Source organism: Panicum hallii, chromosome 2 (genome assembly GCF_002211085.1).
Source record: "Panicum hallii strain FIL2 chromosome 2, PHallii_v3.1, whole genome shotgun sequence".
NCBI lineage: Eukaryota > Viridiplantae > Streptophyta > Magnoliopsida > Poales > Poaceae > Panicum > Panicum hallii.
This window is the reverse complement of record NC_038043.1, coordinates 36,929,849-36,944,692: the sequence shown is the minus strand read 5'-3', so window position 1 is coordinate 36,944,692 and position 14,844 is coordinate 36,929,849. Positions and strand designations below refer to the sequence as shown.

The 14,844-nt window shown below is 44.2% G+C and overlaps 2 protein-coding genes across 3 annotated transcripts; both read left to right on the top strand.

Moving 5' to 3' along the window:
* Positions 1-1,873: 1,873 nt before the first annotated feature.
* Positions 1,874-6,257, top strand: LOC112882676 (transcription initiation factor TFIID subunit 15). Of its 2 annotated transcripts, none has more exons than XM_025947783.1 (8): positions 1,874-1,999; positions 3,422-3,538; positions 3,657-3,994; positions 4,104-4,325; positions 4,581-4,664; positions 5,278-5,359; positions 5,437-5,563; positions 5,790-6,257. In XM_025947783.1, exons 2-8 carry the CDS (start codon positions 3,422-3,424, stop codon positions 5,999-6,001), a joined length of 1,182 nt encoding a protein of 393 aa, XP_025803568.1. In that variant the 5' UTR covers positions 1,874-1,999; the 3' UTR covers positions 6,002-6,257. The 2 variants fall into 2 exon arrangements, with proteins under 2 accessions (XP_025803568.1, XP_025803569.1); XM_025947784.1 differs by lacking the exon at positions 1,874-1,999 and adding an exon at positions 2,012-2,115.
* Positions 6,258-8,658: 2,401 nt separating this feature from the next.
* Positions 8,659-14,099, top strand: LOC112882937 (two pore potassium channel c-like). The gene is made up of 2 exons (XM_025948135.1): positions 8,659-10,114; positions 13,370-14,099. Exons 1-2 carry the CDS (start codon positions 8,946-8,948, stop codon positions 13,557-13,559), a joined length of 1,359 nt encoding a protein of 452 aa, XP_025803920.1. The 5' UTR covers positions 8,659-8,945; the 3' UTR covers positions 13,560-14,099.
* Positions 14,100-14,844: the final 745 nt, after the last annotated feature.

The window sequence follows — 14,844 nt, the reverse complement described above, 5'->3', positions numbered from 1 at the left end:
CAGTGGCAGAAACTTGATGAACTGACCGGGAAGAAAAGAGCTAAGGACGCATCAAAAAACATAACTGCACAGGATGAAGCAGAGGCTTTGTGCCCTTTGCCAACAGATACTGCACGTACTCGCAGAAGGTCTGGGTCAGCGGTGAAAAAATTTTCTGAATGGATTGAGAATGAACCTAAGGAGAAGTGGGCGTTACTTTATGATACCGATGGTGCAAGGTACGGTATAATGACCACCAACTTCGCCGAAGTTTACAATTGGGTGCTGCGAGGTGTTCGTGGGCTTCCACTGGTTGCAATTGTTGAATTCATTGTCCGCGGATGTACCGATTACTTTCGGGAGCGGTTCACTAAAAATCAGGTATTCATGCGAGATCCAGACAGAAATTTTGGATTCAAGGTAACAGAATATATGACTAAGAAGGCAGAAAGCGCCCGGCTACACCATGTACGGCAATGTGGAATACAGGAGCTCAAGTTTGAGGTATCTCCTAAAGACAGGGCGCGACATGGCATGAGACGTCAAACTCCTGTAAAGGAGTGCATTCTCAAGTTTGATGGAACTTGTTGTTGCTCATGCATGAGGCCCAAGTTGCTGCACTTACCTTGTTCTCATGTAATGGCTGCTTGTGCGGATATTGGACATCCTGTCCATATATATGTTTCACATTACTTCAGAAAGGAGATAATTGCTAGCACCTGGCAGTATGAGATCTATGGGTTCTGTTTGGTTGGATCGTTCACTGAGACAGCGAATCCTGTTATATATATTCCAGACCTAAGATCATCACGGGTTAAGAGAGGGCGCCGTCAGTCACGGCGTATTCGTAATGATATGGATGAGTCAGAGCTCCGTCCGAGAATACAACGCTGCAGTGCATGTAATCAGATTGGACACACGTATAAACGTTGTCCAACCAATGATGCTGGCCCCAGTTGTGCTGAAGCTGGCCCTACAGGTGATGCTACAGATGGAAGACCTCCGGTTGCATCAAGAAGTGGGAGACGTCGCCGATCGAGTGCTAGTACGTCATCAGGCATCATTTAGTTGTAATTTTATTTAAACGTTGTTTGCTCATATGTAATATTTGCTGCGTTGAGATTCTATCAGACCTGGATACGTATTTGTAATATTTGCCGCATTGACTGAAGACACAATATTTGGATTCATGTATTTGTAATATTTGTAATGTTCATTATCATATTATTTTATTTTTAATGGCTTCATGTATTGTACTATCGTAATATTTAGATTCTACGTTGCAAACGTTATCGTTTAACTATCTTCGTACGAGTTTTAGATACCGTAATCTTCTTCGTAAAATTGAATTAAAATTTTATATGCATACATAAGAGTATGGCGAATAAATCTTATATTTGAAAAAACTCTGAATTTCAAATAGTTTCTGAAACAAAAAATCTAAGAAAAAATATAACAAAAATGGACCAGAAGCATCCCGCCCAGTGGCCGGGCGGTAGGCGTCCCGCCCAGTGGCCGGGCGGGAGGCCTCCCGCCTACTGGCCGGGCGGGAGGCCTGCTTCAGGGACCTCTTCGCGAATAAGAAAATTTTTCTTATTCGCGAAGAGGTCTCTGGAAATTTTTTTGAGCCTTTCCGCCCGTTCAGCGGGCGGGAGGCACCCATTTCTCTAAATTTCTCCAACTGGCACCCCTTTTTCGAATTTTTTTTTAATCCCCTTTTTGGAAAAAAGTCGAAAGAAATAGCAGGCGCCACCGCGCCAGAAAGAAGAAGATGGATAGATAGATATTTGTAATCTTGGGCATTTTGGGCCGCCGCGCGTTGGGCCCATCCCGCGGCCTGACAATGATCCCACGTAGCGGCCGGTATGTGATGTGTGTGGAGACCATTATTACTCTTGGTCTTGGAGGCCCGCCGGGACGCCGCCTACCCCTGCCCTGCCCTGCCCTGCCCTGCGTACTAGGGTTTGTTTCCTTCGTCGCCCCCACGACCGTGTCCCGGCGACGGCAACGGCAAGGCAAGGTGAGCTTCCATCCCCGCTGTCCTCTTGGTTCCCCCCTCAGTTGTTCCGTCCCGTGCGGCTGCATCTAGGACCGCCCGAGATTCTGGACCCCCCGTCTCCTGGGGCGGAGCCATAGGTTAGTTCTCCACGCCCGCGCAAGTCGACGGGCGCAGATCCGCGTCCTGCGGTGCGGGGGGAATTAGGGTTTCGGGGTACCCTCGGCCAGCGTTACGCCTTCCTCAGTTGCTCACTCTGGGCCGGGTCGGTTGGGGGATTTGACTTGGCACCTGTATCCCTTATCGATCTGTGTATGGTTGCGTTGTCCTGGGATACGATTTGACTTGCTAGTGTTCATGTTCTGATGGCAGGTTTGACTTGACACCATCTGTGGTTTCCAATGGTTTAGTAGTGTTATACATCAGGACCCTGGTACCGCTGTTAGAGTGTGTGACCCGTTGAACTGTGCAATTTTGATTTTAAGCATATGGAGCAATACCTGAGGTTTCTGACCTGGTGTGCCAGTTCATGTTGATTCCCCGTGTCTGTTTTGCCTGCTATCCAAATCGAATTCTTCAAATGTTTGTGTAAATAAATGTCATGTAGCCAGTTGGTCATGCATGGCACGTTAGTCTGTTGATGGGTCGGTAGGTTGCTGAATCATGGATGAATTATCAATTTACAAAGTATAATGGCACACCTCTTGTATAATTCATCGAACCCTGCAGCAGTTCACTCGATGCTGCTGATAAGTCATTTATTATCCTACCGCATGATGGCTTTCTGTGCTAGTAGTGTTTTGTGTTTGCGGCACACGATATCAGAAATAGACAAATTTTCGTTTCCCTTGACATCTGGCAACATTTCGACATCACTACATCTGTGTTGAAATGTTTGCAAAAGTTTTCCTAAAATAGTTGGTCTGTAACAAAAAAATATGCATTGTAACATCTCTACTGTCTTCTGAATGGAAACATGAAGTGCATTGCTCCTGCTTTTTAGATTCACTTGCTCCCTTGTTATGTTTGGTTTCTTTGTTTTTCTTTCAGGGCCCGTATTATTCTGTAGAGATAGGTTTTGCTGTACAAAATTAGTATATTTTTTCTGGCCACAACCTCTATCATTACAAATCAAGTAAGAATCTGTATTAACTGAGAATATTACATCTAAAATTAGCCTAAAGCTCATTTTGAGGTTGATCAAAGATTTTTTGCAGCTACAACATCCTGCATCAGTATGTTTCAAATTTTACACCATGCTTCTTTTGTCTGTTTGTAGTCCCTATACTATTTTTTTTTGTTTGTGGTTATTGTACTATTCTGTTGTTTGTAGCCCCTACTACAACATCATGTATCTATATATTTGAATATTTGTTTGTGTGTAGCCCCTCTACCTTTTCTGAAGCAAAACAATTTGAAAATAATGATACTGGTGGTGTGCTACAGATGGCTGGATATATGTCAAGAGGGCCCCCAAACGGTTCGGTTTATGTGTGCAACCTGCCTCCTGGAACTGATGAGACTATGCTGGCTGAATATTTTGGCACCATAGGGTTGCTAAAGGTATGGGTCTTATCAGGTAACATTTTTGCAACCGCTACCAAGTTCGTCAAGACCCCTTACATTTTTCAAATTCTGTTTCATGGTAGATTTGTCTCTTTTCTATTGTCATACCACACAGAAGGACAAGAGGACTGGGCGTCCAAAAATTTGGATATATAGGGACAAGGTTACCAATGAACCAAAGGGTGATGCAACGGTCACCTATGAGGATCCACATGCTGCTTCAGCTGCGGTGGACTGGTTTAATAACAAAGATTTCCATGGGAGTATTATCCAGGTTCACATAGCTGAGTCAAAAAGTAAAGATACATTCGATAGTTCCACGAATTTGGCCATCACTGCTGACCTTGGTGGACAAGATGAATTGGATAACGGTGTTGGCAGAGGTAGAGGACGCGGTGATGGTCCAGGAAAGGCCTGGCAGCAAGATGGGGATTGGATGTGTCCAAATACAAGGTCTGTTATGATTGGTGAGCAACTTCTCTATCACTTCAGTTTTCCAGTTGACTCGCATGGTCTTTTTAATTGTGTATTCCATTCTTTCTGATATGATTTATTCTCTCAGTTGTGGCAATGTAAACTTTGCCTTCCGTGGTGTTTGTAATCGCTGTGGAGCTGCTCGCCCTGCTGGTGTTGGTGGAGCTGGTGGTGGTGGTGGCGGTAGGGGTAGAGGCCGTGGTGGCGCTGATGCAAGAGGAAGCAGCCGTGCTGGTGCTGGTGCTGCTGCTGCTACTGCTGTTGGTGGTCCACCTGGATTGTTTGGTCCAAATGATTGGCCATGTCCAATGTAAGAGACTATGAGCTTAATTTTCCTATTTCATAGATTTGATACATCTTTTGAGCTGGGTCTTCACACTCATTTTTTGTATCATCTGATTGCTGCCTCATGAAACCAACGAGATAGTGCTTTCCAAGCCTCTATTGTATGCTTGTTTATGCTTAAACTAAACTTCTGCCCTCTATATCTGCTGCAATTTTGTACTTTACTCTAAACCTGCTGTCTGATATGATGTTATGAAACCCAACTTCATTTGTGTTCCAGGTGCGGTAACATAAACTGGGCTAAGCGGACCAAATGTAATATATGTAACACTTCCAAGCCTGGTACTAATGAAGGCGGTGTAAGGTAAGTACAAGGTTTACTATTTGCATTTGGCTGGTTCATAACCGTGTTATTTAAGAAGTTGAATGTAAAATGTACCCGAGCAGGTATAGTTTGTGCTTTTGGGCCCATACGGCTGGCGGGCTGACCTTGTAGATTATAATACCAATTTATGCAAAGAAGAAGCGCATTTGTTATATGTGGTGAATGATAAATGAGGGTTGTTTCATTAATTGCTAAACATCATGCTTTTCCACCTGGTACATTCACTGTCAGGTTAAATGTGGCCTTGCATCAACATAGGATAGCGTTAGAAAAATAGCAGGTCAACTACAGTGATACTGTGCCCTTCTTGTCACCATGTTTTGGCTTTTCGAGCTCAAAACTGCACTCGAAGGATGTTCAATGCAGCACCGCGACATTTTGGCCCATGGACAATAGTGAGTGGCTAGTTGTGAATCTTGGGGCATATTTTGTGAGATGTGTTGTAAAAAACCAGCACATGTATGTATAGAACAGCACAACTTGGTGTTGTATGTTATGTCCATAAGTGAGCAATCATGCATTTAATTATTTATAACTAGGAAGGTATTTATTTAAATATTGAGGCTTGTGTCATGAATTAATTTATCATTAGGGGTGGCCGTGGTGGTGGGTACAAAGAGCTTGATGAAGAAGAACTAGAGGAAGTTAAAAAGCGTCGGAAAGAGGCTGAGGAGGTAGGATGCTTGCTGAACATTATTTTGTATATATTGTAACAGATGCTTTCCATGTCTAAATATGGCTTGTATCATAGGATGATGGAGAGATATATGATGAGTTTGGCAACCTCAAAAAGAAATTCCGTGCCAAAGCACAGCATACTGAAAGTGCACAGACTCTTCCTGGGTCTGGAAGTGCTGGATGGGACGTTGAGCATCGCGGTATTCTTCTCGACACCCTGACTTTGATAAGCCCATATTCCAGGCTGATGTAGGATTATTTATCGTCCAGTTCGTGCTTTTTGGTAATTGTCATATGATTGTCCAGTCCGTGCTTTGAATTTTTGAATATCTGTTGCGTCTAGGGAAGAAAAAAGGGATAGTTACTGTTATGAATCTGTTGCTTTGTCAGTGCTGAACATGACCTGGTGTTAATTCGCTGTTGTAGGTTCAAGTGAAAGGGAAGGCAGGGAGAGGAGCAGGGATCGTGGTAGGGACGATTATGATGGCAAAGAAATCAGGAGCAGGGATCATGCTCGAGAGCGGCGCCGGAGCCGGAGCCGGAGCCGAGATCGCGACAGGGAAAGGGGGAGGGACAGAGGAAGGGACCATGACTATGAGAGGAGTCGAGAGCGCGACCGTGACCGCCGCCACAGGTGAAGAGAGAAACGACAGGGCTTTCTGTTCCTCCCTTACATTGCTTTTGCCGATTTTTGTAGCCGTGGACCTGTGGTATTGTTGTTATTAGCATCTTGGCGCGTATTTTTCCTGGGGACCTGATGTTGCTTTGAATGATTTGCTGCACTGGCGCACGCTATTCTGATAACTTACTGTTTGTAAAATCGAGTGTGACATTGACCGGGCCGATGTTGGGCCGCCCCAAGCTCGAAGCAGCTGTGCATTTCTGTGCAACAAACACCTCTGGGCTGTTGCTTTGTCGTCATTGGGAGTTGGGACTTGAGCGTCGTTATTTTCATAGCAAACCTGGTTTTTATTTCTGTTATCAACTTTTGTCAATGCTTGTCAATATTTTATTTCGGTTACCTCTCCGATATTTGAGTACTATCACGATAGAAGTTGGCAACTGCTTGTCAATGCGAGTTTCACCCGGTCTTTGTCATAGTAGCGATCCTTAAAATTTTGAAGGCGGAAAAGGGGAATTCAGTGCAGGTGTCCTTTGCACAGTCATCATGCTTTGAAAGATCCATGTTGGCTTTTGTCGTCATCAGCGGCACTAGAATTCGGCCGCCATGTTCTTGGAAACAGACTGATGGGCACCGTCCCATCCGTCTATCACGGCTTTTATCGAAAACAGATGTTAAACTGCTCGCGTCTGGATCAGATAAGTATATCTGCTGCAAAATGAAGGAAAACCTTCATTTTTTTTTTCCAGTGTGCGCGAGCTCTGTCAATCGATCGAGAAGATGGAAGAAAGCATGTTCCATGGAACAAGACAAATCAGTTCCTTCTATTGTTTAACAAGTGGTGCACGTGAACATGCCCTTAGCTGCCTGCAGCTTCATCCCTGCCCGCTTGGTCCACACGCGCCTGGAAACCCTTTCCTCTGGCCGAACACAAAAAGGGTCCATCTTGGTGGCTTTGTTAATCACGTTAAACATACGAAATATATAGTTATCTGTACTCTAGCACATTCAAATGTCATTAATTAATGAAACCACATATGCTTTTAGATGGATTCCTCAATCTTCCCTTTTTGGTGATCGATCGAACCCCACCGCTAAAGCAAGTAAAAAGATACTAATTGAAGAACATAAGCATGCCTTCTTGCTTGGATACATGATAAGAATTGAACAAGCACAAATGTGTGGATGACATTCTAAAATTCTCATGCATACCCTTTTTTTTTTACAATTGTTCTATCCCATGTTCTCATTGCTGCTGTGGTCCTCAAAAGCAAGGTGTCTATCCACACCGGAGTCTCAAATCGCGGCACGAGTGCTTGTACTTCACACCGGAGTTTTATCCGGATGTTCTACGCTCTCGTGGTCGAAAGATTACGAGCCTGCGGACGAAAGGAAGGGCAACCGTACGTGTGTCTTTCTATGCCCAGGTTGGTCGCTCAACCGCGCAAGGAAGGAAAGATCCAATAACACGCGTACCGTCGCCATCACCGCCGTAGCGTGCGCGAAGCTCCGATCCTCCAGCGAACCGTGGCACGCTGCTGCATGATTAATTAGTTAACTGATTAATCGATCGACCACGGGCACGGACGGACCTTGGATGGATCTCGGGTTCTCTAGTTAAGCTAATTATTATTCTAAATTAGTTGTACTACCTCTGGCTGCTTAAGCAATGGGAGGAAGGAACGAACGCATGGCGGATGGCCCATGTGCAAGGAGCTGTCGCGTGTGTGCGCTGGGCAGGCAGTGTCCGGCCGGATTGCTGGGGGTTGCAAATGGGATCGCCGATGAAGCGACTTAGGCTATGTTTAGGTCAGCTGCTGAGCTGTGAAAGCTGCTGTTAGATATCTGCTGTGAAAAAGCTACTGTGAGATGTCTGCTGTGAAAAGTTGAAAGTCGTTTGGTTCAAACTGCTGTGAGTTGTCGACCGTAAAAAAAAGTTATATATTGTCTTTATGCAAATTGACTTTATGCAAATTGACAGTATACAATATTTTTTTGTGATGATGAAATTATTTTTCCTTTAAATCTTTATTTTTATATATATGAAAATATTTGGAGTTAACTTTTTTGTATTCTTTTTTATTTTTATTTTCTTATATATGAAAAAATCTTTATTTTCTTATATATGAAAAGGAATTGAAAGGGTATATATGTGACCAATAGTAGGTGTGTAGTTTTTACAAATTCGGAAAAGCTGCAAAAGTAGGGTACAACCTGCTTTCAAATTTGTACTACAGGAAAGCAAAAGCAGCTGCAGAAAAGCTGAACCTCTTTGGTTCAGCTTCTGCTTTCTGAAAGCAGAAGCAGGTTCAGAAAGCTGAACCAAACACAGTCTTATTAAAGTAGCACTAATTTTATTTTTAATAGTTTCAGATACTTAACTCAACGGATTCCGATCAGAACTTGACGGATCAAGAAGTCATCCTTTGCCTTAGTAACAGTAGAGATAGGGATAAGAATTTTGTAAGAAATCAGTGTAATTGCGTAGAAATCTTATCATCTTGTGATCTTTCCATGTTCGAGCTAGGTCTGGAGCAATTCATGGATAATCTTTTATTTTGAGGCTGTGAACCAAAAGTAATTTGTACGAACAAAGCATTTGGGACGTTTTGTGGCACCCAGCCGAGGATCTCATCTCCTCTGATAAAAAAATAAGAATAAGAAACAAGGGAAGAAAAGAAAAGAAAAGAAAAGAGGAAAAAAGAAGGGGATTCGCCGTCGTCAAGCAGGCTAGAAGACATCATCAGCCTTTCCTTCCACCTGCTTCCGCCGCGCCATCTTCTCCTCCCCCGCCGCCGCCGCGCCGGCCGCCGTCTCCTTAGTCACTCCCCTCCTCAATCCGTTCACCCCGCCGCGTCCCGGCGGACCGGACCCAGCAATTGGTGGCATCCGACCCCCGTCCCCACCTCTCGCGCTCTGCTGAGCCTGAATCCGAGGAGCGCTTCCCCCCTCTCGGCGGCATGGACACGGAGCCGCTGCTGTCGGCGCAAATGCTCCGCTCGCTGCCGGAGCACTCGGAGGTCTCCCACTTCTCCGCCCCGCCCTCCTCCCCGGCCTCCTCCTACAAGGAGCGCATCATCTTCGGCGCCCACCCGCCGCCGCCGCCGCCCCCTCCGCCCCCGCCGCCGCCGCACGGCGCCCACTACCGCCGCGGCTCCATCGACGGGCTCCGCGACCTCGACCTGCCGTCCTGCTCCTCGGCCCCGCCCTCGCCGCCGCCGGACCCGGAGGACCCCTCCTCCGCCTCTGCCGCCTCGCCCTCGCTCTTCGACTTCATCGCCGTCGCCACCGGCGGCCGCACCAACCTCCACCGCTCCCGCACCGCGCCGGCCATGGCGCCGCTCAGCGCCGCGGCGTTCGCGGCCGCCGCCGCGGCCGGGGACCAGCCGCCGCCCAAGCGCCCGGCCATCGTCCTGCACGCATTCCTCTTCCTACTCGCCTACCTCGCCCTCGGCGTCACCTTCTACGCCGCCGCGCCGGCCAACTTCACCTCCTCCGCGGGGCCCACGCACCCCGTTGCAGACGCGCTCTACTTCTGCATCGTCACGCTCTGCACCATCGGGTACGGGGACATCACGCCGGCGACTCCTGCCGCCAAGCTCTTCTCCATCTCCTTTGTCCTCGTCGGCTTCGGCTTCGTTGACATCCTTCTCTCCGGGATGGTCTCCTACGTGCTCGACCTGCAGGAGCACCTCCTCATCACTGCGCTAAAGGACCCAAGCTCTGCGCGCAAGCACCGCCACAACTACATCTTCGATGTCAAGAAGGGAAGGATGCGCATTCGTATGAAGGTGGCGCTCGCGCTGGGCGTTGTGGCCATCTGCGTGGGTGTCGGAGCAGCAGTTCTTAGGAAGGTGGAGAGCCTGGGGTGGCTCGACTCGGTCTATCTCTCGGTGATGTCAGTGACCACAGTCGGCTACGGGGACCATGCGTTCCGCACACTAGCTGGGCGGCTTTTTGCATCCGCTTGGCTGCTCGTGTCCACCCTGGCTGTGGCAAGGGCGTTCCTCTACTTGGCGGAGATGAGGATTGACAAGAGGCACCGTGCGATGGCCAACTGGGTGCTGTCGAGAGACATGACTGTGTCTGAATTTCTTGCTGCTGATATTGACAACAATGGATATGTCACGTAAGTCCATGAGGCCTTAATTCACCTCTTGCATTTACTACTAAGCAGATGATTAAGTTCAAACTATTTCTTACTTTTTGGCTAAAGAAATATCATTGATCCACCGATAGCCATGCAAATAGGTGGTTCGAAATTGATTATCCTCCGGAGTGGCTTATTGGTTATAGATCCACAAATAAAACGCATCTAGTTTTATAATTGGAGGTCACTGCTAAAGCATTATGGAACTATCAACCATCGCCAATTGGGCAAAGTAAATATTCAAAATCCTCAGTTAAGGATGAACTTGGTTGTTCACTAGGTTGTCTATTACTCTACTATTCTGTTTGCTGCTGTCTAGTTCTCCTGATGTTCCTCTGCTAGATGGGATCTGGTGTCTGTTCAAAAATTTAAAAAAAGGCTGAGCATGCTACCTCTTAATTAGCTTTGGTTAAGTTAATGGGCTTGTGTGTGGCTTATTCATCACCTTGGGGTATTCAAGAGACTTGTTCTTGAAATTTCAGTATAGAAGAACAAATCAAGATGTAGAAAGAACTCAGCTTACTTATTGGTGTATGGTTTTTCAATCATACACCCTATTAAAAGGGTTGAAGACTGTTCTGTTTGGAGACTTGTTAAGTATTATTCCACTATCAGTCTGTCACACTGCCAGAATATACCAAAATACAAACCTGGAAAAGAAGTATTTTGATACGTTGCTAGTGGAGGAATGTAGAACGATATATACAATTCATGATGCATTGATTGGGCCGAACTTTTTGCCAAGAAACTTCTTTTCTTTTTTAAAAAAGCAGTTGAATGCAATTAACAAATTCATCTTGCAGTCATGTTCGCTGAATGAATTGTTATTGTCTTGCAATTGCTGTTGAAGAATAGTTTGTGGCTGAAAATAATATAGTATTCAGTTCCAAAAAAATAATATAGTATGTCCTATTAATATGACATATAAAAACAAATGGAGTGAGCTTGGCAGTTTGTCAACTCTTTAGGGTGAATGGATAAATTTAGAATAAGTTGGTTATGTACAATTAACCATTTGAAGGGAGGATTTTTTTTTAAGTAAAAATATTGATTTACTTTGACATTGTCTTGGTTTCGGACAATAAATCTTCCATGGTATTTTTTATTTCTACATTGTGTCATCTATGGAAGACCCATAGAACTTTCCATTTTTTATTTCTACATTGTGTCATTTTTTATTTCAACATCTGCTGAATTCTAAATTTTTTAAACTGGTGGTATGATGTGCTATTACAAGTATTGGTTGAATGAATGACTTATGTAGTGCAGTTTTTTACGTGTTTATTCAGTTATTGACAAATATACATAGATTGCTTATTCCTGTGCAGCCCTTCTAAAACATATGTATGATAATTTTAAAACTTTGAATAGTCAAAATATGTAGATGATTCATACAGAATAGATTTTGTGTCCATTTTATTAATCATTCAACAATGCTGGTTCAAGGATGAGATCAAGGGTGCATTACTGTACTTGGGTGCAATCTTAACCTTCTACCCTACTTTCAAGATGTAATAATTGAGAATGAATGAAGGTGGACTCATCCTAACAGCTAGCCGTCATTCTCATGATTGTATATGTTGTTGGTTTTAGCCTAGGACATGGTTAGAGTAGACTAATATTGAATATTGAGAAACACAGGAATCAAATAATAAGCTTTAACATACCTTTTCATCTTTTACCAACATATAGAAAGTATTATCAGTCAGTTGTGAATTATTTTTTTTCTCGAAAGCACAGGAGAGCTACGCATTAATATATTAAGAAGAAAGAAGGGATAAGAACCCCAAGTGGTACAGATAGGGCCTGTACCATACCCATACAAAAACCCCATAGGCTATTACATATAACATTGAAAAGGATGAGACCTGAACAGCATGAGCCAAGAACTAGAACCTAGATCACCTGAGATCCTAGGGCGAGGACGTGTGACACTCCTCGAGCCCCAGCAAAGGACCACTGGTGCAGATCTTCTTTGATGACCAAGACTACACAAGAAACATCAGGAGTAATCTCATCGAAGACGCAGCGGTTGCAATGCTTCCAGATGGTCCAGGCTCCCAAAATAAGAATGGAGTCAAAACCTTTCTTAACCAGGCCATCCACTCTAGTGCTAGCGGCCATCCACCAATCAAAGAATGGAGTCAGTTGTGAATTATCTAAAATATCAAATTGTTTCTGCTTAGCTCAAGTGGGTTTTATGTTGGAATTAGTTTATACTTTTGAGTTCTTGACTTCTTGTGTTATCTACACACTAATACTCTAACCCACTTTTGATAGTGTTTACATGATGCATTCATCTCTGAATTCTCAAGAACACACTTCATGGTTTCTTCAGTACCAGAAAAGAAAATATTCATGATCTTTGACTTGTACTTTTAAACTATGCTATCACCCTTTAGTAATGTTGATTTTTGAAATATGAATGAGAATTGCGTTTGCATCCATTGCTGGCTCATTGATTTGAAGATCGTGCTTAACTTAGTTGGCTGTGTGTTTGATGTGTCAAATTGACGTATGGAGGACATAGGCATGCCATTTGCACTTAGCAGCAGCATTCAAGCACCATATACCATAGCCATACTGAAGAGTTGGAAACTGCAGTCAGATATATCAATTTTCATTCAGCACACCATGTGAACCCCAGTAGTAAAACATTATCATTAGCCTGTGAGACTGAGACCTATACATCGCCAGATTCCACTGATTTTGCCAGCTTGTACAGTAGTCGTCCAAAATTTCAAGTTTCTGCTTCCATTTAATGTCAACAATTTACATCCTGTACTTGTGATTTGGTCAAAGTACCAAGAGGAATATCCTGGATTGCTTATGGAGTTATCTGTCTCTTTCAATAATGCTTCCACCCAGTTCTAGTTATATGCTATCAGATATGGGAATACAAAACACCAGAGAACCCTGACACACAACGTTTCAGTTTTGCTGTATTTTTTGACCATACACATTTTAGCTGTAGGTATTTGTCATTACAAGGAAAACAAAAGCTTAGCATAATGACAATCATCCTATTATACCAAGGATTGTTTGCAATCTCTTCCTGGAAGATGATCTATTTGCTTCTGCCTAGTACAGCTTGATTCTTTAAATTGTAATTGTCACATTGGAAAAGGGTACCCCCCCTCCCCCCCAAAAAAAACAACTTGCTTGGGGGCTAAGTAGCTATATTTTTTTGGTTGTTGCATTGGACAGTTGTTGATCATTACTTATGTTATTCAGGAAATCAGAATTCGTGATTTACAAGCTCAAGGAGATGGGGAAGATTTCTGAGAAAGACATCATGATGGTCTGCGATCAATTCCAAAGGCTGGACACCGGAAACTGTGGCAAGATTACGCTTTCGGATCTTCTGGAGAGCCATCACTTGGTCGCAGAACCCAGAGACAAGAAAAAGGGGAAGAAATCATAACACATATCTTGGTACGCACAAAAACCGTAGAGCAGCATTAGATTTTTGGGGCCTGGAAATATGCAAATGTCAGCAAGGCTAGAATCAGGATGCATTCTCCTGCACGAATGGGGTGGCCTGAATCCACTGAAGGTAGAAGTTGCAGTTGCTCACCAGATATGATTCTAGCTACAAATGGTGGAAAGGTCATTAGTGTGAATAGGAGGCGGCTGTAAATATGAACAATTATACAGGGCAGTCTATTCAGATTCTTTTATGATTACATATATGTGGCGGGGGATTAGGCATTTTTTACCGAGCATTTCTGGGCCTTGCGAAAAGAAGAAGATATATCTGGCCACAGTTGAGCTGCATGAATGAGTTCAGTCAGATGTGGACCCTGTGGTGGTCCATATAGCTGAGAGGTTGGTGAGGCAGATTCGATGGCTCCTTTTTGGTTGCATGTCTACGTTGGATACCACAAATTTTATTCTTGATGTAACGACGACGTTCCGTGATTCATGCTAGCAAGGCATTGCAACACCGGCCGCTGTCACGAAATTTTATTTGTTCGGTGGCGCTGATCAACCTGGTAGCGGTTACAGCTTACATGCCTTTGTTGGTTGCCAATCTGTGGTTGGTGTGTTTCAAGAGAGATACAGAAACGTCTTCCTGGCTATGATAGGTGTACAGGTAGACCCTTGAAACCTGTAGGTGTTGCAACTGTACATGGACAGCAACACCATTGCTCAGATTACCTAGGATGTGTACTCACCAAGAGAGCTTCAATTTTTTCCCTCTCTTTTTCTAATAATTTTCGTTCTTGGGTAACTGCGATATTGATGCATCGCCTTTAATTCTCTAAAGCATAGGGGCAAGTTTAGAAGGGACACGCACCCAACGGAGGCAACATCAGTTTGGTTGAATTGCTGCCACTGCTACCTCAGCTCTGGCTACAGCTTCCTCGCAAAAAAAAAAACATAGGGGCCAAGTTTGAGAAACAAGTAACTCAATTCTATCCAACTAAAAGTGCACTTCATCTGGTTATTACTTCAATTTCTTACCTGGACTTGTAGCAGAACAAACTAGGACGGGTTAGTGTGTACCTATTGACTGGTCCATTTGCATCCTTAATCCGTCGTCCTGAGATTAGATCGGAAAAAATGAGGATAGAGATGACCGCCCGTGGTAGATATGATGCTTCCGTGAAGTTTTCCGATACCACAAGACGGGGATGGTTTACAACAAGGAACTGACAAACAAATGTGCGTTTTGAAACGGTATTAAATGCTAAAACTGCAGTAAC